We start from the raw sequence: 25,152 nt of genomic DNA, 5'->3' as shown, positions 1-25,152 counted from the left end.
GTCCGTCCGTCTTCTTCCGCCGTCCGCGGCCCAGGCCAGCGCGGGGTGTGCGTCGGCGTCGCGGCCAGCAGAGGGATTCTGGGTAACGGCCCCGGCAGGCTGGGGCGGCTGGCTCCGCGCAGCAGGTTCCGCTCACGCCAAGTCCGTTGGCAGTGGCGGCTCTAGGGCTGGGGGCAGCCGGACATGGAGCAGCCGTGGCCGCCGCCGGGACCTTGGAGCCTCCCTCGGGCCGAGGGTGAGGCCGAGGAAGAGAGTGACTTGGACGTGTCCCCCAGTTCTCCCCGCTGCCCGCAGCTGCCGGGCGGCGGCGCCCAGGTGAGAGGGGTCCCGCGTTCGGGCGCGGGGGCGGGGGGGGGGGCGGGATGGGGAGGTGCCGGCCTGGGGACCAGCGCGGCCCTGCCTCTGCGACCCTCCCTGTACCCTGTTCTGCGTCCCCATCTCACTCCCGGGGGTCAGGGGCTTGATGCCATCCCGCGGCTATTGTAGCATCTTCTGAGGGCTTCTGAGAAGGGCTGGCCGTATATTCCCAATCTCCACCTCCACGCACACCTTTTCACCTTGGCTAATTTCTTCCCATCCTGGGAAGATGTTCCTCCCCCTTCCCCGCCCTCCCCCCCCCCCCCGACAGCACCCAGATTTGGGGCGGCTAACGCTCTAACGTTGACCCTTTGTCTCCTCGTGCGTGTTTTTACCCGAGCACTTTATTCTCTTGAAGGCTCTAATACTTGTGCCCACTTAATAGTTAGGAACAGCGAATGGTTGGTTGTGTTTCAATAATTCACTGAGCTCCTGACTTTATACAAATTTAGGATCCAATTTCATTGACTTTGGACATCCGAATAAATTCCGTAAAACCTCGCTTTTGAGGGTGGTGTAAATCCGTTCCATTAATGTGACCATTTCCCCTCCAGTTAGGTTTTTAGTTTTGCTCCACATCAGTCTCCAGTGAAAACACATAGGCACACGTTTGCCCTTTTCTTCGGAGTTCTTCCTCAGATTCCCGGTGCTACTTGTAGGTTTCAATCCAGCCTTCTTTCCTCTGAAACTTACCCAAATGAGGTACCCTTTAGGATTTTTCTGAGTCCTGTCTTAGGGAGTGCTTACATACTCATCACCTTATCCCGGTTTTTCTCCTAACCTGGGTGTGTTTTGGAAGAATATTTTAAGAACACAGACTAAACACTAATATGTCCGGAGAAACGGTTATGGATGTCTCTACTTTCCAGGCTTCTTGCAGAGTAGGGTCCCTAAGAGCTTAATTGAATTAACAGCTTTTCTCTAGGCACATCTTGCTGTCAGCAAAGATGAGTGATTTAAATCATTTGCTAGTAAGTGTAAGGTCCTGTGCCCAGTACACTGGGTTAGTTGGCTTCAGGGAGAAAAATGCTGTTTCATAACCATAGACTGTACTTCGGCCAGCCAGTCTCTGGGAAAGTGCAAGACATTTTTTAGGAGGACAGAATGAGAGTCAACAGGTTAGTAGTCACCCCCTAATTATGGATTGCTAGTGTCATCTTTATATACAAAATGTGTCATGTGAGCATATAATGAATGTGTTATGGAGGGAGAAAAATGAACAGCAGCTGTTCTTGTCAATTTTGAAGGCATATGGAGAGAATAAAAGGTCTCCAGAATTTCAGCGCCTTGTGGTTGAATCACAAAAGTAACCTAAGATAAACTCTGAACTTAGAAAATATCTGTGAGGGGTGCCTGGCTGGCTCAGTCGGAGAAGCATGCGACTCTTGATCTCTGGGTCGTGGGTTTGAGCCCCATGTTGGGTGTAGAGATTACTAAAAAGATAAACTTGAAAATATCTGTGTATTAACTCTTTACTTAGGCACTTGGAATTATAAGCTTATTTAGCTGGAGGTATTTTCTAAGTAAACAGGCTTACCTTCTTCATTAAACGTGATTTCTCTGAGACTCTGTAGCCAGTTAGTGGCAGAATTAAAACTGGCACCCACTTGTGACTTCTACTACAGTGTTTTTTCCTACCTGCTGCACTTCCCATCCTGTGATGTCAAACCACGAGGCTGAAACTACCTTTGGTGTTACGTTTTGCCAAGTAACTGATGCTAAGTTTGTCCATGTGTTTATAACCTACTTACTTGTCTTGCTGGCTTTAGGACTTAAGTTTTTGGATTGGAATATTTGGAAAGAATAAAATGTTAAATTCAAATTATAAGCATTTTATAATCTTTTCAAAAAACAGCTTCGGTTTAATTTTACCAGACATGGGGAATCTAGACATCTTAATGTCATATGTGATGTACAGTTCTGAGATCCAATTTAAGTAAAAAGCAATTCGGAATTTAGAGATCCTGTTTGAGCATTTTTAATTGTAAAGTGATGTTAGTAAACCTAATGCCAGCCTAGTTCCTTTTTTGAATTTATGTTCATGAAAATATAGTCATGTTTAACGTTCCCCTAAAACCTCAATATGTTCACAGGTAAAATAGGACCTTTTTTGTTTTTGTTTTTTTTTTAATCATCTCAATACATGTTGGATAGTTTGCTCAAATGCCAGATGTTTTCTGTATAGTCTGTGGAGAAGAATTTAAACATGAATCATTTTTAGAATTTGGAAATAAGATTTCTGTGTTTGATTTGAGACATGAATATTTGCTCCCACACAATTTGAAAATGCAGGGCATTTCCATTTGTCCATATGCCTTTCTTAGTATACTTTTGTCTTCTCTTATAAGATAAATTTTATAGCTTCATTTTTCTCCTTTTCCTGGCTCCTGCTCAAGCATAGCTAGGCTACAGTTATTCTTGCTCCTATTTTCAGATAGCAAAATATGTATATCTATATATATTACTTGGTTGGTTAGGGCCTTGTGATACCTGGGCTTCAAACCTACTAAATGAGTAAATAAAACACCTGAATAGCAACAACATCCACATTTGCTGCAGTAGAAATCTAAGACTCGGCTCAAAAGTAAAGACCTTGAGTGCTATTTGCCTCAAATATTTGTAAAAATATTTGCAAAACATATTTGCCACCACTAGTCTGTTACAAGAAGTGAAGAATCATTTATTCATCTAAGACTTACGGAATTCTAGCCCCTCAGGAAGCTGATAGTTGAGTAGACAATTAAGCACAATGTTGTGTGAAAACACCAGTAAGAAGTATGCAGACCTTGGGTGGGAAAGGAAGGATTAGAGAAAATGTAAGGAAGTGATGCCAGAATCTGGAATGGAGATAGGAGTTGGGGGGATGAGGGGTTGCCACACTGAAAGGGGTGGGCGGTGGAAAGAAGCAGCAAACGAGGAGGAGAGTAACTGGAACTGAGTCTAGAGAGATAGTAGGAAGTAAGATCATGAAGGACTGCGCCATGCTGCAGTTTGTGCTTTATCCCAGGACTCTAAGAATGAGGAAAGTGATCAGATTTGGTTTTTGGCAAGATCATTCCAAGTCTGGTAGAATGGAGAAATGGCCTCATGTGAGAAAGGCTGTATTTATATAATTGAGGTATGAAATTATAAGGACTTGAGTAGTGGTGCAGATTAGGGAGCAGATCGAAGTAAAATTGTTCGGAATACGTAGTTTGAAATTGTTCTGCGTTTTGGCTGAGAAGTCTTAAAGAATGTACCTTCAGTTTTGTTTTATAGAGCTGAGGTATATAAGGAATTAAACACTAAAGTGCCCTACATGTAGTGGTTCAGTAAATATTATGACTAATTACTGTTGCTTATGAGTGGAACAGAGGCAGTCATCAGGGTGGACCTGTTTTGTTTTTGTTTTTGTTTTTTTTTTTGATAGCTCTGCCTGTTTTGACTAGGATTAAGTTAAAGACTATCTGTGTGATAGAGAACAAAACCCTAAAGATCTGGTTTTCAGCATATCGTAAGGTGAGGAACTAGATTTAAGCTTTTGCTCCCAATTATTGTGCTGTTTCAGTACTACAAAGCTGTCAATCAAATGTTTCTTGAGCACCAGCTATGTGTAGAACATTGTGCTGATTATCAGGCTTTTTGCCTGATGGTTGTCAAGGAAGTGGTATATTCTAGATTAGAATCTAGTTGATGAAGAGAAGACCTATAATACAAAAGTATAACTGCATACACAGAAGGCAGAATACCTGTGTGCCAAAAAAGACTGAACAGAAATCCTTGACTGCAAGAAAATAAAATTGTGCTGCACCAACATACCCGTCGCCTTCTTCGTTTCTTACAATGTTGTTTTGTTTCCAGATGTATAGTCATGGAATTGAACTGGCTTGCCAAAAGCAGAAAGAGTTTGTCAAGAGCTCTGTGGCGTGCAAATGGAATCTCGCAGAAGCTCAGCAGAAACTTGGTAGCCTAGCCCTGCATAACTCGGAGTCCTTGGATCAGGAACATGCCAAAGCACAAACAGCGGTATCGGAGCTGAAGCAACACGAAGAAGAGTGGAGGCAGAAAGAAGAGGCTCTCGTGCAGAGAGAGAGAATGTGTCTGTGGAACATGGATGCCATTAGCAAGGATGTTTTTAATAAGGTACGACCTCTGATTGGGTCATAATGAAAGGAGAAGAAATTGAGTGTTTGTACAGACCAGTTGTGCACATTTGGTAGCAAAGCGGCAGAATGCTGTGAATGGTGTCCGGTTTTGACAGTTTATGAAAAGCGTTGGCTACAGGAAACCTGTATCCCCGTAGCGTCGAACGGGGGTGGTCGTGAAGGTGACTGTGTGGCGCGGACATGAAGCATAGCACGCCGAATGTGAGTGTTGACTGGAATCAGACCGCCTCAGACCTCAGCTTTGTCACATGCTGCTGCTTGTGACCTTGGGCAAGTCACTTAACCTCTCTAAGCCTCAGTTTCCTCAGCAATAAAGGGTGGGTATGAAGACTAAATATGGTAATGTCTTAAAAGCCCACGGGACAGGGCCTGGCATGTGGTAAAGCTCGGATGTTATGAGAGCTCTCTGCTGTTTCTGTCGGCTTGCTGTCCGCTGCGTAATGCTGATGTGCAGATGCGGAGTTTATTAACGAGTGTTTCACTGTTACTTGCTGGTGCGTGTTTAGTAAACCTTGGGTAGTAATCCAGATTTAGCATTACCAACGTAACCGAGAGGACTAGTACAGTACTTTTGCCAAGTTAGTAGTCATTAAGAGTAGTGTTCTGTTTCGCCCTCGATTATGTGGGCTTTATTCTTTGACTGTCGTGTCTGAAGAAGAAATGGGCAATGAAATTCATTTTTACTACGGTGTAAAGTAGTACTTCTTTTTCTTTGTAAACTTAACTCAAAGCTTCAGGGATAGACTGTTCTTTCTCGTGTAAGTCCATATTCACTTTATCTTTAACCATCATTACTCTGTAGACTTCTCAGTCTATAACACTCTTTGTTTCTGTCCTAGCATCCACTCCCAACGTATCCTCTTAAGCGCTTTTAATTTCCTTCCCTTGGACCAGCGCTAGTTCTGCCGCAGCAAGTAATACACACAGGTTAAATGTACACTACAAGCTCGATCAGTGCTTTATTACGTTGAGAAAAATTGTGAGCGCAACATGTTTATTACAAAAGACGAAACAAGGGCGCCGGAGTGGCTCAGTGGGTTAAGTGTCTGACTCTTGATTTCAGCTCAGGTCATGATCTCATGCTTGTGAGATGGAGCCCTTCGTTGGGCTCTGCGCTGGGCATGGAGCCTGCTTGGGCTTCTCTCTCTGTCTCTGTCTTTCTCTCTCTCTTTCCGTCTCGTTCTCTTCCTCCCCTTCTCCCTTCCCCCTTCCCTCACTACTCTCCCCTCAAAAAAAAAAAAAAAAAAAAATTAAAAACAAAACAATACACGAGTATGTAAAATAGAATTGAAAGGCTTCCTTCACTTCCAGTTTCATTTCCCAGAGATAACCACTGTTAACAGTAAGTTGTATCTTTCTAGACTTTTTATGTACTCATGCCAGTGTATATTTATTTACCCCTGAACACATACCAAGATCATTCTTTATCTGAATGATTCACTGGGTCTATATATATTGTTCCAAGGGGTGTGTCTTCTTAGCACTTACTTTATTTCTGGTTTGCATTTATACACCATAACTATTTAAAATGATTTTTTTCTTCCAGAGAGAATGGTCAAAGCAGTGTTTCTTTGTTTTATAAAGTTAATGTCTCCTAACACAGTGGTCACAAAGAAAAATTTTCATTTGTCTCTGCTTTTAATTGTTTTTTTTGTTGTTGTTGTTTGTTTTTGAACTTGGGTCATAACATAGCCTACATTTATACCACATTTTAATTAGGATTATCTTTATGTTCCAGTCATTTGCTCAAAATCGTACATTGATTTTGTCTGGGAGCTTGAGACTTGAGAGGACTGGTCTAGATCTGCGCTGTCCAACTCGATAGCCGCTAGCCACATGTACTATTGAGCGCTTGAAATGTGGCTAGCCCGAATTGAGATGTGCTGTAAGTGTAAAATACACACCAGATTCTGATAACTTAGTACGAAACAGAGTAAAAAATTTCATTAATATTTTTTTGTCTTGCTTACATGTTGAAATGATCATATGTTGGATATGTTGGTTTAAATAAATGGGTTACTAATTTCATCTGTATCTTTTTGCTTTTTAATGTGGCTAATAGAAAACTTTATATTTGTGACTTGGATTATATTTCTATTGGACAGTGCTGGTCTAGATAGCAGGATATGTAAAAGAAAAAATGCTTTTATTTTGAAATATGTAAATTTGTGTGCTTTCAGATTATACACTGGCAGAGCTGGTTTGCAATTTTCTTTTTTGGCAGTGATGATCTCAAGGTTTAAGTGTGATCACAGAATGTTCTGAGAAACTGTCCTGCCACTTTTTCTGGCTAGATAAAAACTTCATCTTGATCTGCTTTATGACTTATTTAATTGAAAATAAGCACTTCCTTAATAGAATTTGCACTTGATTTCAGAATCAAATTGTTTGGCCTTTCCTAAGAAAAGTTTAAAACCAAGGGTCTATATTTTAGGTGTACGTCTTAGCCAAGAAGTTATATCAGATATACTTCATTCTCTATATGCTTTGAAAATCTAAGTTTATTTCCAGCAAGAACTCCGAAGATTAGACTAGAGCTGCAAATATTTAATAGCAATGAATAATGCAAATTTACATGCAATTCATGTAAAGGATCTCTCTGTGTTTTCATAGGGAATTTGTATGATTTCTAAAGTGTTTAAAATTTTCACACATACATCGCTTTTTAAAACTGTTGAAACTAGTACAGAAATTTTTAACTTTTTAATTGAGTTTAACAGATAAATTTAATGATATAATATCAGTATAATGTACCATCTTGTTACAGTGTTTATAGGAAGGATTGCTAGGCACTCAGTATCTGAGAAAGATTCAGTTAGAATATAAAATCTGATTTTAACTTAAAGAATTTTTTTCTTAGAGTTTTATCAATCAAGATAAAAGAAAAGAAATAGAAGATGAAGATAAATCCAAATCATTTATGCAGAAGTATGAACAAAAAATCAGACATTTCGGTAAGTCTGCTGCTTAGTTTTCCTTCTTTTATAAAGTGATACCATAAATATGTGTACAAAAAGTGTCTGTATTATAATGGGTACCAAAAAGAAGGTAAATGACAAAATTCCTTTTGGGTAGCCACTTCTGGCACAGTTGTACAGCTCTTGTTTTAGACCCTTTTTTTGGATAATAAATAGATTGACAGCAAACTAACTTGTGAAGAGAAGCAAAGTTCAGTCTGTTGTATAATGCTGCCCTCTGAGACCTAGTCTTTGTTTACTCCACAGCATCTTTCTGTTTCCCAACTGGTCTTTGCTCTTCTCTTTTTCCCTCTTTGCTTCCATGGCATCTGGTTATTTTATGGGGATAAGGTTAGCATTCATTATTTTCAGGTTTTGGAACAGTTGCTGTGTAAGTCCCGCAGATCCTTCAGCTGCCATTCGGATAAATACAGTAATAGAAATATATCTACAGGGTACTGAAAACGAGTTTTCTCTATTGAAGAAAGACTGCGGGCTTGGGGTGATGTAGTGAAGACTTCGCACAGGAGGTGACATCTGAGCTAGACTGAAGAACACATAGGAGGAGGTCCCCGTGTAGCTGAGGGAGCAGCAGCGAGGGCGGAGTTGGGAAACAACATGTTGCGCTGCTGCGTCAGCCGTGTGGTGCTGCTGGGGAGAGAGCGCCTTGGGAAGTGTTAGTGGTTAAGGTTCGAGGTCTGTATTTTGATCCCAAGTAACATGTTAATTTAGCAAACATAGTTTTCATTTATAGTATGTCAATAAGCTTATTAAGTGACATTTGGAAATATATTTCCAATGGTGTTTTTTTTCCCCTAAGTGTTTAGAATTTCATTCATCCTTCAGTTATGTTAAAACGGTTGCTACTACTTTGGGTTTTTCCCCTTTTTATGTAGTTCATTCATAAAGGATTCATTTTTCTCACTCTCTTTGTTTTAAAAAAAGAAAGGCTGTGTATTCGAATTAAGTAAAGAACAGAACTTGGCGAAGTGAACAGGGTTTACTTTTTAAAATTTTGTGAATGAGTCTTGGTTGTGACAGTGTGACTGGCCACTCCCACCTGGAGTCCTTGCTTCCTAGGCTGTGTGTCCCACTGCATCTGTACTAGAAGAGCATCTTTTAAGGTGCTCTCACCCAGATGGCCTTCTGTAAGCTCTGGAGCCATGGGAAGCCTAATGGTGCAAAATGGTCCCCTCATTTTTGCTGCAAACAGAGCACTTCAATAAGCAGTTCTGTGTGGGAGAATAACCCAGCCTCACAGGGTATTGTAACCCATCTGGCACTATGACTTTTTAAGTCCTCAGCAAAACATTTAACCATTCCATAATACCTGCTTCTGGGTGGTGATGTTTATAGGACCAGTGAACTTCATGAGCCTCTTGTCTTCATGTCTTTTGTTGTAGAATGAATTTCTGGGCCAAGAAATAATGTGAAGTGGGCAGTAACTCACTTAGTAGGACCACAGACATATTAGTGGTGGAAGCATGGCACCACCATGCACTGGTTTCTGCTACTGGCAAATTAGGTATTGAGAGGCTATCCTGGAATATCCTTAATGGGGAGATCCCATGCCATTGAATCTCTGCATAATCTCAAGTCTGCCACTGAGAGTCCTGAATTTATACAATATTGTGCAAACAGGGAGATGGCTGAGGAAAAAAGCTGACTTGACCTCCATACGTAGAGGACTAATAAGGAGAGGTTTTGCCATTGCGTGTTGGGGCTTCCATTGTCTCATCCCCTAAGACTAATCAGAGCCTTATTGTCTTCAAAGTCAACCAGACCTCATAGCCACTCCCAGATTCACACTGTGCCTGTTTTTTGATGGAAATGTGCGCTGCCTTTTTCCTTTGGAGGAGATGTCCTACTTGCCACAGTTCCTTGGATCCCTAGAAATGTTACTAAGGTAGTAGGCTCCCAAATTTTCCATGTGTTTTTTTCCTACTTTCTGGCCTGCATATATCTTACCAAGACATCTGGGATACCTGCCATTTCCTGCTCACCAAGTTCTGTCAGCATGACGTGGGCCAGCTTGCAGGCATGCGGTACGGTGGGATGATGGAAGTCCCTGTGGACTGAATTGTGGCACAGAGCAGCCAGAGACCTTAGGCAGCTCAGTGAAAGTGGAATGCTGTTCCTGCTGGGTGCAAGCAAATGTTTCTGGTGTTCTGTGCTTATTATGGTGGAGAGTGAAGAAAGCATCTGTCAGGATTATGACTACATTGATACACTTCTTCAAAGTGTATCACATCTGGAATAGCAGCTGTAATTAAAGTTTCCAGCAGAGGCTTTCCTAACTGGGCTTGCATTCCCAACTCTTGGAAGGCACGAGCCTGAGACACAGAGAGCTGTGACGGGCTCCGGTGACCTGACACCGGTACTTCTCTGCGGTTTCATGTGTGCCTGACATTAACATTTCCGTTGTGCTGTTTGTTGACCATCTTACTTATGTGACTTTACCATCTAATGATAAATGGTACAACCATATCGTGGAGTATTTTGAAGCAATGAAATCTTGGATTTCCCTCCCTACAGTTGAAGTTAATTTATTAATTTAGTTAACTCATGTTTTATAAATATACCAGTTTAGCAGCAAAGTCTGTTTTCTTTTCAGTTTCCCAGAAGTTTTATTCCAAGTCCTGTGCATCTCTGACCTCACTTTCTTTGTGATCATCAGAGCTGCTTTTTGATGATCTAACACGGTTTTTCATGGTACATCAGCTTTTCACTTCCAGCCAAAGTTAGCTGTGATTTAACATCTTTGAATCTATGTGGGATGTCGTCACTGGAGTTTTTACTGAAAGATGTAAATGTTTGCGTAAATACTCTGATGGGATTTTTCTCATTTGTATTGAAGGTAGATATTCCATTTCCTCAATGTAAGCGCTTACACATTGCTTTTCAAAACCACATTGATACCCTGTTTGTTGAAAAACATTTAGTATAAAAACTCCTGAATAGAATGTGGAGTGAAATGAATATTTTTAAAACGAATATGCATGATATGATTCTAATTTTTTTTTAAATTTTTTCAGTGTTTATTTTAGAGAGAGCGAGCACAGGAGCAGGGGAGGGGGGAGGGACAGCAAGAGAGGGAGACAGAATGAGCTGTCAGCACAGAGTCTACTGTGGGGCTCAAACCCACGAACCGTGGGATCATGACCTGAGCCAAAGTTAGACGTTTAACCAACTGAGCCACCCAGGCACCTAATTTTATTTAAGTAATTAGAAGTAAAGCCCTGGGGCCCCTGGGTGGCTCAGTCAGTTAGGTGTCTGACTCTTGATCTCAGTTCGGGTATTGATCTCAGGGTCATGAGGTCAGGCCCTGCACGCTGGGCATGGAGCCTACTGAAAAAAAAATTCCAGAAAGAAATACATTAAAGTGTTAACATTAACATTAATCATCTCTTGTAGTAGGATTGCAGATGATTTTCTGGATTTTTCAAATTCTTCACAATGAATATACATCATTTTTATAACATGAAAAAGAAGTATTTTTAAAGGGTTTATCCTAAGAATTCAAGGATGGCTTAACATTGGAAAATTTATTAACATGATTCACCATATTAACAGCTTATAATAGTATCACCACAAGACTTGGTGATCAGTTTGATGTGGGAGGAATGGAAGTGTCTAGAGGAATTTCTAGAATTCTTGAGTGGGTGACATGGAGCCTGTGAAGCACTGCAGATGGCAGGGAGAGAAAAATGGGTTTGGTTTCGAATAAGAGGAGTTTACGTGCAAACGTGTAGGTAGAAATAGTTGTCTGGTGGCAGGTGACTGGAAATGTAGGTGATCTGGGACTCGGGAAATACAGAAAAAGGTTATTTAACTTCCACTGAGAAATTCTCAACCTTGTTGGGATGTTTTCCGCAGCTAGAGATAGGAAAATCATTAGTGTAATTTGAAGGATTCAAATCTGTTATTCTGTAAATATAATGCCACGAGGAAAGGGAAATCAATAAGGTCGTGTGTCTGGGGCAACCATTTTCGGAATCCGGTGGAATATCGAGAGCTGATGGATGGATTGGGATTTAGATGTTCAGGAAAATACATACGTGGAAGCACACAACTAAAGCGTCCTAATTCATCAAGATAAGGTTTTTTGAGCATGCAGAGATTGGCCGGCCAGTTGAAATGACTATATTAGTCTTCTCCAAAGCGTCTAATATTCGCTGAAAGAGTGAATTGTTCCCTTTTGTGTTGATACTGCCTAGTATGTACCCTCTTGTCAGGCACTGTCCCCAATGCTTCATGTGTATTAACTCATTTAATTCTCAACAGAAACCCTCTGAATGAGATACTATTTTTAGCCCTATGTTACAGAAGAGGAAAAGGAGGCATAGAGCTAGCCAAGGCATAGGAGATGGTAAGGCCAGTATTCGGACCTAGGCCGTTTGTTTCTCGAGTCTGCTTGTTTTAGTCACCACGAGAGATTGTGCTACTCATAGTTTGTTTACAAATTGTAAAATAACGTCACAGTGATTTCAGGTATGTTGTTCCACTAAAGCCTTGGAGTTTCTTGAAGTATTTTGTTCATAAAATTCCACACTCTTTCCACGAAGGTGTGTGTGGGCTCTTGTAACCTGATGTGTCAGTTTCATGATAATCGGTATGCATTTTTGAAATCAAGTGATGAGAGGTATTTCTCAGATAAAGAAAAGCTGTGGTCAAGTATTTTGTCTTAGGTATTAAATGGATAGTTTAAAATTTTTAACATTCGATGACACCCTCATGATCCCTATAAATGTCACTAACCATTTCGTATTATCCTTCCTGTAAAAGAAACCAAAATGGATAGGATTTGGGTGCCTCAGTAAGTCATGATGCTGCCATGGAGAAGTAAACAGAAGCAATGCTCTCTGTGTGGATGGTGGATAGAGTTGAAATACCTCTTCAGGACTCTAACAAAGCTAACGCAAAACTGCTTCATAGGATTTATTTTATGGCTTCAGGTATAAGAAATAAGGATTATGCTTTCTTTAGATCTGACCCTCAGAAGTTATTAGACTCTTTAACTGTAGCTTGAGAAGTAGTTTTAAGTAACTTTCAAAATCATTGTTTCTCAGAATTTAAAATGCCCTAATCACTCCATCTGAAGCATTGGGAAAATACTTAATAAAACTCTTTACGAGAAAATGCTAAAATGCTTCCTCCCTCCTTTATTTAAATGAGAAACAGCAATCATTTCTTTTCAGTTGATTCCCATGTGTTGCTAAACGTGTGTTTGTCAAAAAGACATTTGTCCTCAGTTTTGTTCTTCTTTGTGTTCTAACGTGGAACTTTAACACATAGAAGTTCAATTTGTATCTAGAGGAAAGATGTCACTGCCAAACTATTGACACCACCTTCTAAAATTTCCAGAATGCTTCAGTGACAGACTTCTTTGGATGAGTCTTAAGAGTCTAAAGCTAATGTTGTTCTACTTAATTTATTCATGTGTAAAGCTTACTGGACAAAGTTAAAAGCTGAACACTTTGCTGGTTCCATGATGGTATTGACTTTTTGGCCAAATTTCTTATTAATTTGGATAAAGATACAGATACACCTTAAGTAGTATTTGGATTAGCTTGATATTTTGAAGCAAAATGGCATCTGCTTTTAAATATGCTTCACTAATTTCTGAAAGGTTTTCTGTGTGTTATCAACATGACTAAATGGTTAAAGTACATTTACTTTTATCATACTTGATTGGTTTTCTCTGCTGTCAACATTTGACTTTATCAGCTTAGACATTTTTTAATAAATTAGAGATGATGGGGTTTTTCACTTTTATTACGTCTTTGCTAAGTATAGTTTCTTGAGGTTTTGCTTTCTTCTCCATCTTTCTAATAGAAAAATTTGTATTCTGTGAGTAAATAATATTGAGTGTCTTGAAATCATTTGTACTTACTTCTGCCCAGGATGACCAGCCAGTTTGCCTGGAATTTCAGGCATTCCTCAGATGCAGGATTTTTTTTACTTTAAATCAGTCGCCCTATTTTAACCTAATTATCTGAAATGAAACTTTCTGTGAATTTTGGAAGCTGTTTCCAATATATTGGGTATTGCTTTAAAAGAGTTTTATTCTTCTTTCTTCTTTCTTTTACCATAACCTATTGCTGTAGTAATGTGAATTGTCTTTAAAGAGAATCATTTTAAAATACCATTTCTTTGTTTATAAGAGTATTTGACAGTTGTGATTTAATCCTTTTTTTTATAGGTATGTTGAGTCGATGGGATGATAGTCAGAGATTTTTGTCTGACCATCCATACCTTGTATGTGAAGAAACTGCTAAGTATCTTATTTTATGGTGTTTTCATCTAGAAGCCGAACAGGTATTGTGTAAACCTTGAGTTTCTGGGACCCTTAATTTAATTCTGATATGCTTTTCTGGTTTTTTGTTTTTTATGTTACTTCCTTTAAATGAAAACAGGAAGGTTATCAAATAGAATTATAATTTTTTTGTTTTTAGACCTACTTGAGTTTACCGTGGGAACTTTTATAGTTGTTTTAGTTAGCATAAGGAAACTTTGCCAGTAGGCTTTTTTTGCTGCCTCATTTCTTTGTTCCTGTATACTCTAAACCTTTTTCTCTTTTAGCCTATTTGAAAATCATGTTTTAAAATCCACATAGTAAGCACAATGTCAAATATGTTTCCAGAGGTATTTCTCGGTAATTTTAATGTCTGTTTTCAGAAAGGGGCTCTAATGGAACAAATAGCACATCAAGCTGTTGTGATGCAGTTTATTATGGAAATGGCCAAAAACTGTAATGTGGATCCAAGAGGGTGTTTTCGTTTATTTTTCCAGAAAGCCAAAGTAAGTAGCTATTTAATATTTTTAAATGGGAAGATTAAGGGGCGCGCCTGGGTGGCTCATTCAGTTGAGCATCCGACTTCAGCTCAGGTCATGATCTCACGGTGTGTGAGTTGGAGCCCCACGTCGGGCTCTGTGCTGACAGCTCAGAGCCTGAAGCCTGCTTTGGATTCTGTCTCCCTCTTTCTCTGCCCCTCCCCAGCGTGCGCGCGCGCTCGCTCTCTCTCTCTCTCTCTCTCTCTCTCCCCCCCCCCCCCCCCCCCCCCCCCCCCCCCCCTCCCCCCCCTCCCTCCCTCCCTCCCTCCCTCTCCCCCTCTCTCCCTCCCTCCCTCCCTCCAAAACAAATATTAAAAATAAATGAATGGGAAGATTAAGCCTTAGCTGAGACCTCTTTGGTCCATATACATTAAAGGAAGCCACCCAACCAGAATGCCACAGGCTAAACCCTATAGGTTTTATACCGGGGGGAAAAAATTACATTGCTGATCTCATGCTAATTTAGACTTAAGGGAGCTCTATAAGAGGCCAGTAAGTATTGACTGCCTACGAATGCAAGGACTGCAGCTTAAGATGATGCGACTATAGTGTAGGTACGGTAATCCTCTATGTATAGAGCTCACAGTTTAACAAAAATAAAATAAAAGAACTCACAGTTAAAGAGAAATGACTTTTGTAATGGAAAAAAACAAGAAACAACCTAAAAATTCAACAACTAGAGGAATGGATAAAAACAATCTGTGGTACATAAAATATTATGCAGACATTAAAATTTAAGAATTTTTAATGATGTGAGGAAATGCTTTGCTGTAAATCAAAAGAAGTGATATGTATTGGACTTATGAAAGAAAAATAGACAAATCTTGAAAGATTAAATCCATTTCACACTTAATGATTGAAAAGTTGTACAAGAAGAACAGTTAAGAATTCACATTCACTCTTGTAGAGGTATAAATTGGTGCAAACACTTTGGAAAACTTCCTAGTAGAGTTGAACAAGTGCTAAAACCCAGAAATTCTAGGTGTATATGCTAGAGAACAGGTTTCTCAGCATGTGGTCCAGGGACACCCAACAGTCTTCAAGACCTGGTTTTGGGAGGCCTAGAGTCAAAACTGTTCTCATAGTGACGCTAGAATGTTATTTGATACAGAAGCAGATGTGGGAATCCAGCTATCTTCTGTTAAGCCAGACTTGTCAGTAAATATTTTTGTTTCAGAAATAGGGTTGGTTTGTTTTTTTTTATAAAAGTGTTATAAATGTTTACATGTAATTAATTTGTTATATTTTAGATAATTTTTAAATGCCTGGGTTTTAGTTTCTAACACAGTGAACATTGACAAATAATGGCCGACATAAACAGGAGCTCTTCAGGTTCCTCAATCATTTTCAACAGTGTAAAGGGAGTGGGGGTCCTGAGAGCATAAAGTTTGAGAACTGCTGCCCTTGAGAAGCAAGGCTACATGTGCAGATACATAATGCTCAGAGGGGAATTGTTCATAATCGCAAAAGCCTGAGAGCAACCCAGGTGTCTCTTGACAGTAGAAGGAATAAACTGTGGGATGTTCATTTGGTAAAATAGTAACCAGCGTCACTGTGGATGAAAAAGCAAAGAGTATCCTATATTTTTATGAAGTTTCAAAACAAGCAGAACTGAACAATATGCTGTTGAAGGATACATGTGTAAGCAGTAAAACCAAAGAGGCAAAGGAGTGACTTGATACATTTCAGCATACACAATTAGATGTTAGAAGGAAATACACCAAAAACTTAACTTTGATAATATCTGGATGGGAGAATTATAAGTGATTTCCATTTTCTTTTTTATATACTAGAGTGAAAATACTTTCTTTTATAAACAGGGGGAAAATGTATTAAATGTATTGAACTTTAACACATCAGAGTGATAGTAGCTCTACCTTAAATGTTGTAAACTCTTCTAAAGTGCAGCCTAAGTAGGAAACTTCCCCAAAACAGTAGAGTTTTAATGAGTAATGATGGAGTTGGTATTTTAGTTATGCTTATGATGACTGTTCTAAATTTCACTTGACACATAAGTATAATAAAAGCCATACTTTCTTCTTTGCCTTACATTATTGGTTATGTTTGGACTAGTGCTTAATAGAATAATGGAACATAGCCAAACTGTGTCTATCCTTTGAAATTTACTTTGTCAAAGTAGAACTGAAAAGTCTTTAATCGTAAACATTATGTTCTACATAGTTTTTTTTTAAGTTCAGGAATAACTAACTTTCATAGAGTGCTTACCTTGTGCCAGGTATTGTTCTAATAACTTTACGTGGATTAGCTCGTTAAATCCTCATGAGATTTTATAAGGTTTATTATTTTCTATTTTACAAGTTAGGAAAGTAGCATAGAGAAACGAAGCAAGTGACCCGTGGGTTACTTCCGGCAAGAGTCAGTCCAGTCTCTCCAGACCTAAATCCCTAGGCCTTAGGCACGCCAGCACTTGTGCCGCTTGGTTCCTTTAATAGTAATTGCATAACCGTTTGAGAAGGGTTACCTCTGGATATGCAGGCTGACGTCCTGGGTGTCCACACAAGTGCCATATACTGGTTAAAGTGAAATGCTACAATTAAAGACGTGGCTGCTGAATTCATAAAAAGATAAAATGGCAGCACGGAATGTTGTCTGCATGATGTGTATGGATATAATGTTAATAACTAATCCACAAGACCTAGACTACATTAAAGGAAACACAGCATTCCACACAAATGGGCCCAGTGAGATCATGGAATGAGATTGTGACAAAATCTCTTTCGTCATTGAACTTAAAGCCTAAGGTCCTGTTAGTGTAGGGTATGTGCCATGTCATTCTTTACCTGCAGGGGAGACTTAAGTGGAGGCGACTGCCAGTTGGGTGTTTTCCCTCAAGAATCTTGCTTGTATTACATACGTCATTGGAGGGAGTTCCCCTCCTGCAGCATACTATTCATACTTTCTTCTCTCCATAATGTTGAAAAGGTATTTGCTTCACTAAAACACTAAGATGCTTCCAGAATGGAGGTGAATATTGAATTTTATTTAGTTTTCATGGTTTTACAAATAGGGAGTATAGAGTTGGAGAATTATTATAAACAGGTAATCGATGGAGAATTAGAATGTTTTAAGAAAAGCCCTTGGTTGTTGCTTGGCAATGGGAAGGGATAGAATGAATATGACAGGTTAAATGAGACTTACTTTGGATCCTGTCAAGAATCTAGAAATATGGAGAATACCTACTTTCTTTTGTTATATTTGTGTGTGTGCGTGCGTGCGTGCGTGTGCGCGCGCTGTTTATTTTGCTGGAGCAGAGAAAATGGACGAAGCCAATTCTTCGTATTCCTGTGAAACTGGTAGTTTTCACAAATCTGACAAGGATCTTGGTGTTTTCTACATACATTTAAACTATTCACCTTATCTTTACTTCCTTCACTTCAGATCTAATATATGTTTGTTAGAATTTACTGTGTGGTCTCGAAGTCTTAAAAAACAGTCTTTGGTTCTTTTGTGTTTTCTAGGCAGAGGAAGAAGGTTATTTCGAAGCATTCAAAAATGAACTTGAAGCTTTCAAGTCAAGAGTCAGACTTTATTCTCAATCACCAAGTTTTCAACCTATGACAGTTCAGAATCATGTTCCCCATTCTGGTGTTGGATCTATAGGTTCGTTAGAATCCTTATCACAAGTAAGTTGGAAAAGCAAATACTTTATGAACTTATTAGTTCACACAATTTTTGTTCTTTTGGACTATTCTTCTTACATGTAATGTATGTGAGGTCATTTTAAATATTTTCGCCTCAAAAGATAACTCTTTCATCTCATGCCATGTTTGGTCACTAAATAAATGTCTTCCCTCCCTTGGGGATTTAGACACCAAATTCCACTCCTTCAAATATAGAAGAGTTGTACCTAAGCATTTTTTTTCTAATGTTTATTGATATTGAGAGAGCATGTGTGCGCGAGCAGGGGAGGGGGGGAAGAGAGAGAGAGAGAATATCCCAAGGAGGCTCCGTGCTGTCAGCACAGAGCCCAACACTAGGGCTCGATCTCATAACCTTCGAGATCATGACTCGAGCCAAAATCGAGTGTCAGACGCTTTAACCGACTGAGCCACCCAGGCCCCTTGTACCTAAGCATCCTTAAGGGCAGGTGTTACCTATGGATCATCTCAATCCTAAACTTCTCAGCGTGGCTCCTGAGTAGCCCCTCATTCTCAGTAGAACTATACTGTGAAGAATTTCTTAGGATGAGTTGGCTTCAGAGCATACATCTCAGTGGCAACCAAGGTGATTTGTTCCATGAGTTTATTTAATATTGTCTTACTAAATGCTGGCGTTGCTTAGCAGAGGTAGCATGCTTAGTATGTCAGTGCACCTTATGCTAAGCTGCTCTTTCTAGTAATAGGCATCAACTGTCTGAGCCTCTGCAACAAGATCAAGGTAAAGCTGCGTCGCTTCTGTCAGAAGGAGAGGTTAGGCCCCTGGTCTGATACTGTTACCACAACAAAATTGCTGCCTGTGCTAATTGTAGTGGCATTGTAATTGAGCTCAGTCATCTCTCCTTTCCAGACCCCAAGATTCTACGACCAACTTTAGTCAGGTTAGTCTGTTGACTACATAGTGAAAAGGGAATTCTCATTCAGAAGACAATGGGAGGAGAGCCCTGTAGTTTTAAATCTCATAAAGCAGTAGGAATTGAGATTTTCAGTACCTATACCTATGACTATAATTTCACCATTTCCGTTACATAAATTGTAGGTCAAAGTGACAATTTAAGGACAAGAGTTGATAATATTCAACTCAGCCAGAAATATTAATTCTCAAGGATAGAAATAATGAAGATCTTGATTTTTACATAATTAGTAATGTTACCTCTTAGAGAGATAAGCAATATTCCCCCTTGATTTGTCCTGCAGAGTATCTCTTAATGTCTTTAAGTATGGTAGTGATTTCCTCTTCTTTGAGAAATAGCCCACATCTAACTAGTCTTTCCGAGGGACTTTTATGACTGTAAGACACCGTCACATCCAATATATACAATATATAAATCTCCTAAAATGAAGATACCCCATAATGAATACAAAGGAAAAAAGAGACTTGGAGGGACGTCATTGATTCTGAACATAAGAGGGAAAAGATCTACGTTCAAAGAGAACTGGCCTGTATTACCAAAGAGCTGCTTCTGGTCTGAGAGAACTAAGTTCTTATTGCACATACCGGTAGCAGCTGAGGCCTGCTGCCAGGCGTTCCTTGCTGTCACATTTGCGAGGTGCGGGGCTGAGATTGTACAATTTTCACACTTTGAAATTGCTGATATTATCGGGGTTGTTCAGACTCCGTTCCTCTGGGCTAACAGACTGTTCCTCGTGGTTGGAAAAGTTGAGCATTCTGCGCCAATCCTCCTGAGGGAGGGAAGGGCTGTGTAAAATTTCAGCTGGATGCACCGAAGGACCTTTGACTGGTTGAGGGGAAGCTTTTGGAAGAAAAGCTTACCATAATGATAACATCCCATTTTTATTATCATCAGTCTGTAGATTGCAAAATACCTTCATATGTTGTTTCATTTAATCTTCTCAAAACCCTGTGATCCATTTTCATTCATTTTTATGGATGAGTGAACCGAAGCTCACGGAGGTTAGGCAGTCGGCCTCAAGTCAGTCCAGCAGTTGATGCGGCTGATCACTCCGGTCCCGGATCTCTGTCCCCTGCACTGCTCACTCACCTGCACTACAGACGGTTGTTGAATCGCACGCTAGGAACAGGACGAAATACGCAGTCATGTCCCCTTGGGAGGAACCGGTCACTGGGACGAGAAATGTGTTGGGAATGCTACTAGATGAGAATCTGGGGTAATCAGTTCAGTTTAAGTTTGGATTAGGTTAGGTGTGTTCATTGCTTTTTAAGTCTCTCCGTAGATTTTACAGTTCCTGGGGAGATGGATATTGAGTTCTGGAGGTCCTCTCCTGTCCAGTCTTGGTAGAGTAATTGTAAGCTCCGTTCTGAGGGCCTTTGGAATTGGGCTTGTGTTGTCAGTAAAGGTCTTAGCTCTGTTTCCTTGGAGAATGGGATAATGTAATGAGGGTTTAATAATTTTTTATAAAACTTAAATTTGGGTAACACTTTAGCTTTTCTTTTTTTTTTTTTTTTCGGTTGACAACAATCTTGTCAAATAAGCCAAATCCCCTCATCCTTAGTTTTGAGAGAACTAATCAAGGCCTCTTAGAGGTGTCGTGACAGTTACCCTAGGTTTTTCCTGTAGACCAGCTTTTTAACCTACTACGGTGTGCTAAGTTTTCTCTTCCAGGATTACAATGCATTAGGTGGTGATGGCAGGACTCGAACTGAGGTCTAACATCACGTAAGTGTTCCAGACCTCACTCAGTTGTTCGTGCCATTGCCTTCGTCAAGACTTGATTGGGAATAATCCAACTTCTGGCTAGCTTTTTGACTTTTACAAATAATGGAATTACACATACTTACTTTACTAAGAGGACCTTCTGAAAACCCCGCCTCCTTATGAGATGGGAAAGTTTACGGCATCTGTCTTCTCTTTGGGCTGTTTTCCTCATTGGTGTTCATTAAATAAACAGATGAAACTGGGTGTAACAGTAGTAAAACACTGAGTAGCTGGCAGATATTCAGAACAACCGAATAGACAAAATTGAATTCTTAGGGAAGAATTTCCTAAAGTCCTGGGTCTTTAAGGGCTTATGTCCCTAGTCATGGTGCTTTAACAAATAATGGTTTTGTTTTTGCATTTATTAAATAAGGTTTTCTTCTTAGCTTTAGAAACGAACAGATAGAATATTTAGGAACTACAAAAATTGAAATTAAAATGTTCTTTTATTCTCAATTTTTAATACATGGATCTAAGTACCTCTCAAAAGATTAATAATTTCTCATTTGAGTTTGTTTTTAATCTTTGAAAAACCAAAATACACTCTGAAGGTAACTAATTTTTACTCGGTAATTGTATTTTTTTCCTTATTCAAGTGTTTTGCATTTTTAATATTTACTGTGGTAATTAGATAGTAATCTTTAAAACACATTGCTGACTTAAAGTCATATCTTTTTTAAATTATCAATAGCTTTGTACACATAGTTACGTGAAAGATGTACCCTTCTATGACTAAATAATTTAACTTGCACCGTTTTGTTAAAAGGGAAAAAAAGTTAGTGTTTATTACATTTCTGTTTTTTACGTATATCATCTGTCTTTGCCACATCCTCTTTGGATGGTCCTGTCTATTTTTTTCATCATCTTGGGTTTCAACCCAAGTTTGACCTCTGAGTCCATTTTCTTTCCCACATACATCGCAGAGAAATAGTGTGAAACTGAACATGTAGTTGTATATGCTGGCATAAAACTGGTTATCATCCATTGTTTCTTCCCTCTATTTATGTTTTCCAGAATCCAGATTATCTTCAGTATTCTGTCAATACAGCTCTTTGCAGTTTAAACTCAGTGGTACATAAAGAAGATGATGAATCCAAAATGATGGACACTGTATGATTTGGTTAAGACTGCTGAGGCCAAGTGCTATTTTGTTACAAGAAAGGAAGAACTTGGCTATTTTCTTGACACTTTTATGGGTGCTGCACTTTATTTTTGTTCGGTTTTGATGGGAGGGGAAAAAAGAGTACTGAAACGTTTTGTAAAATTTTTTTTATGTGCTGCTAGGTTTTTTGTTTTTTTTTTTTTCTGAAGAGAGGAGAGTGATACCATATGTTGTGGGACGTCAAACTGGACTTTGGGTTTTTTTGGTTTTCTTTGGCTACTAAATTTGCCTTTAATCTTATTGTACTCAGTTTTGGAATCAAAGTAGGAAAATCTGCACAAATGCAATGTTTACAAGAACCGGTTGATTCTAGGAGGCATCTGCTACAGTCTCTTTTTATATGGGTATGTACATGTCCTACGCTACAAAAATAATTAAAGATAAAATGTACTTGTATCCTGCTAATTTAGCTGTCAAATCTGGTGTTTCATCATATTAAAAGCAATAAATCAGTAGTGGATAATCTACTTTACTAAATAAGCTGGGTGGTAAACATTAAAACAAAGTCTTTCCCTTTAAAATAATACTACATTTGTATTTTCGACACCATCAGTTAAATCTTTGAGTATAATACCATTTTTATATAGATAACTGACTTTACCCCCTATGTATTCTCAAGACTGTATTATTTAGAAGTTAATTTTATCCTGTTGACTTTTTAATATTAAGGGTTATAGTAATATAAAAAGTGATAAAGCTAACCTAGATTTTTTTTTTTTTTTTTAATAAGATAACTTCAAGCTCACTCTTAATTTCTTGACATAGTTTGGGATCTCTCAGGGAGCAAGTTTTAAAAGAATACTAATGGCCTATAAGAACAAACAGGAAGAATATTCTGATTTTTAAAATCATGGTTGTTTGTTTCATTCTTTATGTAGCCCAAGGACTTTTTTAAAAGGCAGGAGAACTCTTGAAGACCTCACTGCCTCGAGCTGCCCAACTACTTACTTCTAAGAATTTGGTGATCCTTGTCGGTAATGATGGCTTTTACCACATTTGTCCTCGCTGTCCTTAGGTCAGTTACCACAGAATGCTTCTGAGCTTTACTACTTCCTATATAATTCACTTCAGATGTGCCAGGGTGTGTGATGACTCGTTTTATTTGGAAGTAGATGACAGTGCTACTTGTGCTGTCCTTGTTATTGAGGATGAATCTTCGGACTTAGGGGAATGTGGGCTTCGGTGTGTATTGAGTGTGGTCTGTGGCTGAGTCCCACTGAGAGCAGCAGCACACATCTGGAAGACGGCTGACTGGGATTGGGAGTCCGTGTCTCAGTTTGAGAAACCGCTAATGCTAAGGGACCCGTACGGTGATCAGACCTGTGACCGTAGCCTCGTTTGCACCTTGGTTTGGCTGAGGTGATAAGGCATGTGGCACCAGTAGAAATGGACTGCAATTACTGACTCACACTTCTGGAACATCACAATCTTCCTGGTTTTCAGAATAAAACTTTGTGCTTTTGATATAAATATATACGCTATAATAAAATGTTTGACTAATTTATATGGTAATATTCATCAGCCTGTAATTTTTTTTTTTTTTTTTTTTTTTTTTTTTTTTAACTAATGACCTAGTTATAGAAGTTTTTTCTTTTTTTCTGTTCTGGAGCAGGCTCTTGTTTTCCCTTCCTGTCAAATAGAGAATAGACACAGGAGCGAAACCCCTGATTTCACTGACATGTTTCTTGAGCCGTTACTTTCCATTCCTCAACTCCACTTTTCCCCAGGATTTGCCTGGAAGCACCCAGATTGTTTTGGATTTCATTTGCCGCCTTTAAGTTAAAGGTATTAAGGACTGACTACCGTTAGGAGAGAAGTGATCAGCACACTGAATAAGCTAATCCTGAAGGGTTGTTCGGTTTTGTTCTCTGAAACAGGAATTCTGGAAGAACTATTTAAGGTGTAACTTGCAGGTGTGTATATGTGTGTGTGTGTGTGTGTGTGTGTGTGTGTGTGTGTGTGTGTGTGTGTATATAAATTTTTTTTTTTTTTTTTTTTTACATTCCAAGGGAAGTGTTCTGGGTTTTGTATGTAAGTGTGACTGGGTTTATTCTGGGAACCACTGAGGAGTGCCATAATTTGCACTTAAAGACTTTAACTTTCACATAATTAGTAGTACGTTAGTACTGAGGTTAGTACTGAGCACAGTAAATTGACACTTTTTATTTTTTTTCTTTATTTTGCTTTAGTACCACAAACTACTTTTAAGAAAAATGTCCTCTTCTCTGTTTCTTAAGAAATAATGAGTGTACTAAGCAAGGGGATAATTCACATTTCAAAATGAACTTTGGTGGGCTGTCCAGACAGATGAAATGTCCCAACAGATGACTGAAAGGATCCATCAGACTTTTGTTTCATTTGGTAAAAGTAAGCTTCTAACAAAAGATTTTTTTTAATTGGGTTGCTACCACTCCATTTACTGCCTGCTAACTCCGTGTCATTTTATCTATGGTAGTGGAGAGAATACGAATTTAAAATTATTCTCTACGAGATAAAGAGGGGTAACATTCTCAACCAGTTACACCATTAGTGGGCTCTTTCAAATTTTGTGTAATATGCTCACAGTGTCCTATAACTTACCTTTAGGAAAACTGAATGTTCTTTAACAGTCCTGTTCCCCCCTTTAAAAGTGAATTAACATGACGTGGCGCCTAGGTGGCTCGGTCGGTTAAGCATCCGACTTCGGCTCAGGTCAGGATCTTACAGTTTGTGAGTTCAAGCCCCGCATCGGGCTCTGTGCTGACAGTCCAGAGCCTGGAGCCTGCTTCGGACTCTGTGTCTCCCTCTCTCTCTGCCCCTTTCCTGCTCACGCTCTGTCTCCCAAAAATAAACAAACATTAAAAGTGAATTCACATGGGGTGCCTGGGTGGCTCAGTAGGTTAAGCATCTGACTCTTGATTTCTGCTCAGGTATGATCTCACGTTTCCTGGGTTTAAGCCCCATATCAGTCTGCGCTGACGGTGCAGAGCCTGCAGGGATTCTCTTTCTCTCTTTCAAAATAAATAGACTTAAAAAAAAAAAAAAAAAGAATAACGGGCTGACCAAAGAACATGAATCTGGTTTAATAAGTGGATTTTTTTTACAGGATGAAAAAACTGTAGATTGAGACAAAGTGATCCTGAAGTTAACCTTGGGGTATTTTTTGAGAAAAATAAAGATGTCCGTTTACTATTCTCAAAAATTAGTCACGTATTTCAATTCTTTTTTTTTTTTTTTTTCCAACGTTTATTTATTTTTGGGACAGAGAGAGACAGAGCATGAACGGGGGAGGGGCAGAGAGAGAGGGAGACACAGAATCGGAAACAGGCTCCAGGCTCCGAGCCATCAGCCCAGAGCCCGACG

General features: G+C 39.3%; 1 protein-coding gene across 2 annotated transcripts; it reads left to right on the top strand.

The window, feature by feature from the left end:
• The first annotated feature begins 59 nt into the window (after positions 1-59).
• Positions 60-23,358, top strand: CDC37L1 (cell division cycle 37 like 1). 2 transcript variants are annotated; one of them, XR_003964127.2, is made up of 8 exons: positions 60-315; positions 4,198-4,479; positions 7,363-7,456; positions 13,662-13,777; positions 14,138-14,260; positions 17,773-17,937; positions 21,663-22,154; positions 22,689-23,358. XR_003964127.2 is itself a non-coding variant. In XM_030293177.2 (7 exons), exons 1-7 carry the CDS (start codon positions 184-186, stop codon positions 21,762-21,764), a joined length of 1,014 nt encoding a protein of 337 aa, XP_030149037.1. In that variant the 5' UTR covers positions 60-183; the 3' UTR covers positions 21,765-23,314. The 2 variants fall into 2 exon arrangements, 1 of the variants encoding a protein (XP_030149037.1); XM_030293177.2 differs by having other exon boundaries at positions 21,663-23,314.
• Positions 23,359-25,152: the final 1,794 nt, after the last annotated feature.

This window comes from Lynx canadensis, chromosome D4 (genome assembly GCF_007474595.2).
Source record: "Lynx canadensis isolate LIC74 chromosome D4, mLynCan4.pri.v2, whole genome shotgun sequence".
NCBI classification, from domain to species: domain Eukaryota; kingdom Metazoa; phylum Chordata; class Mammalia; order Carnivora; family Felidae; genus Lynx; species Lynx canadensis.
This window is presented reverse-complemented; position numbering and strand designations above follow the sequence as displayed.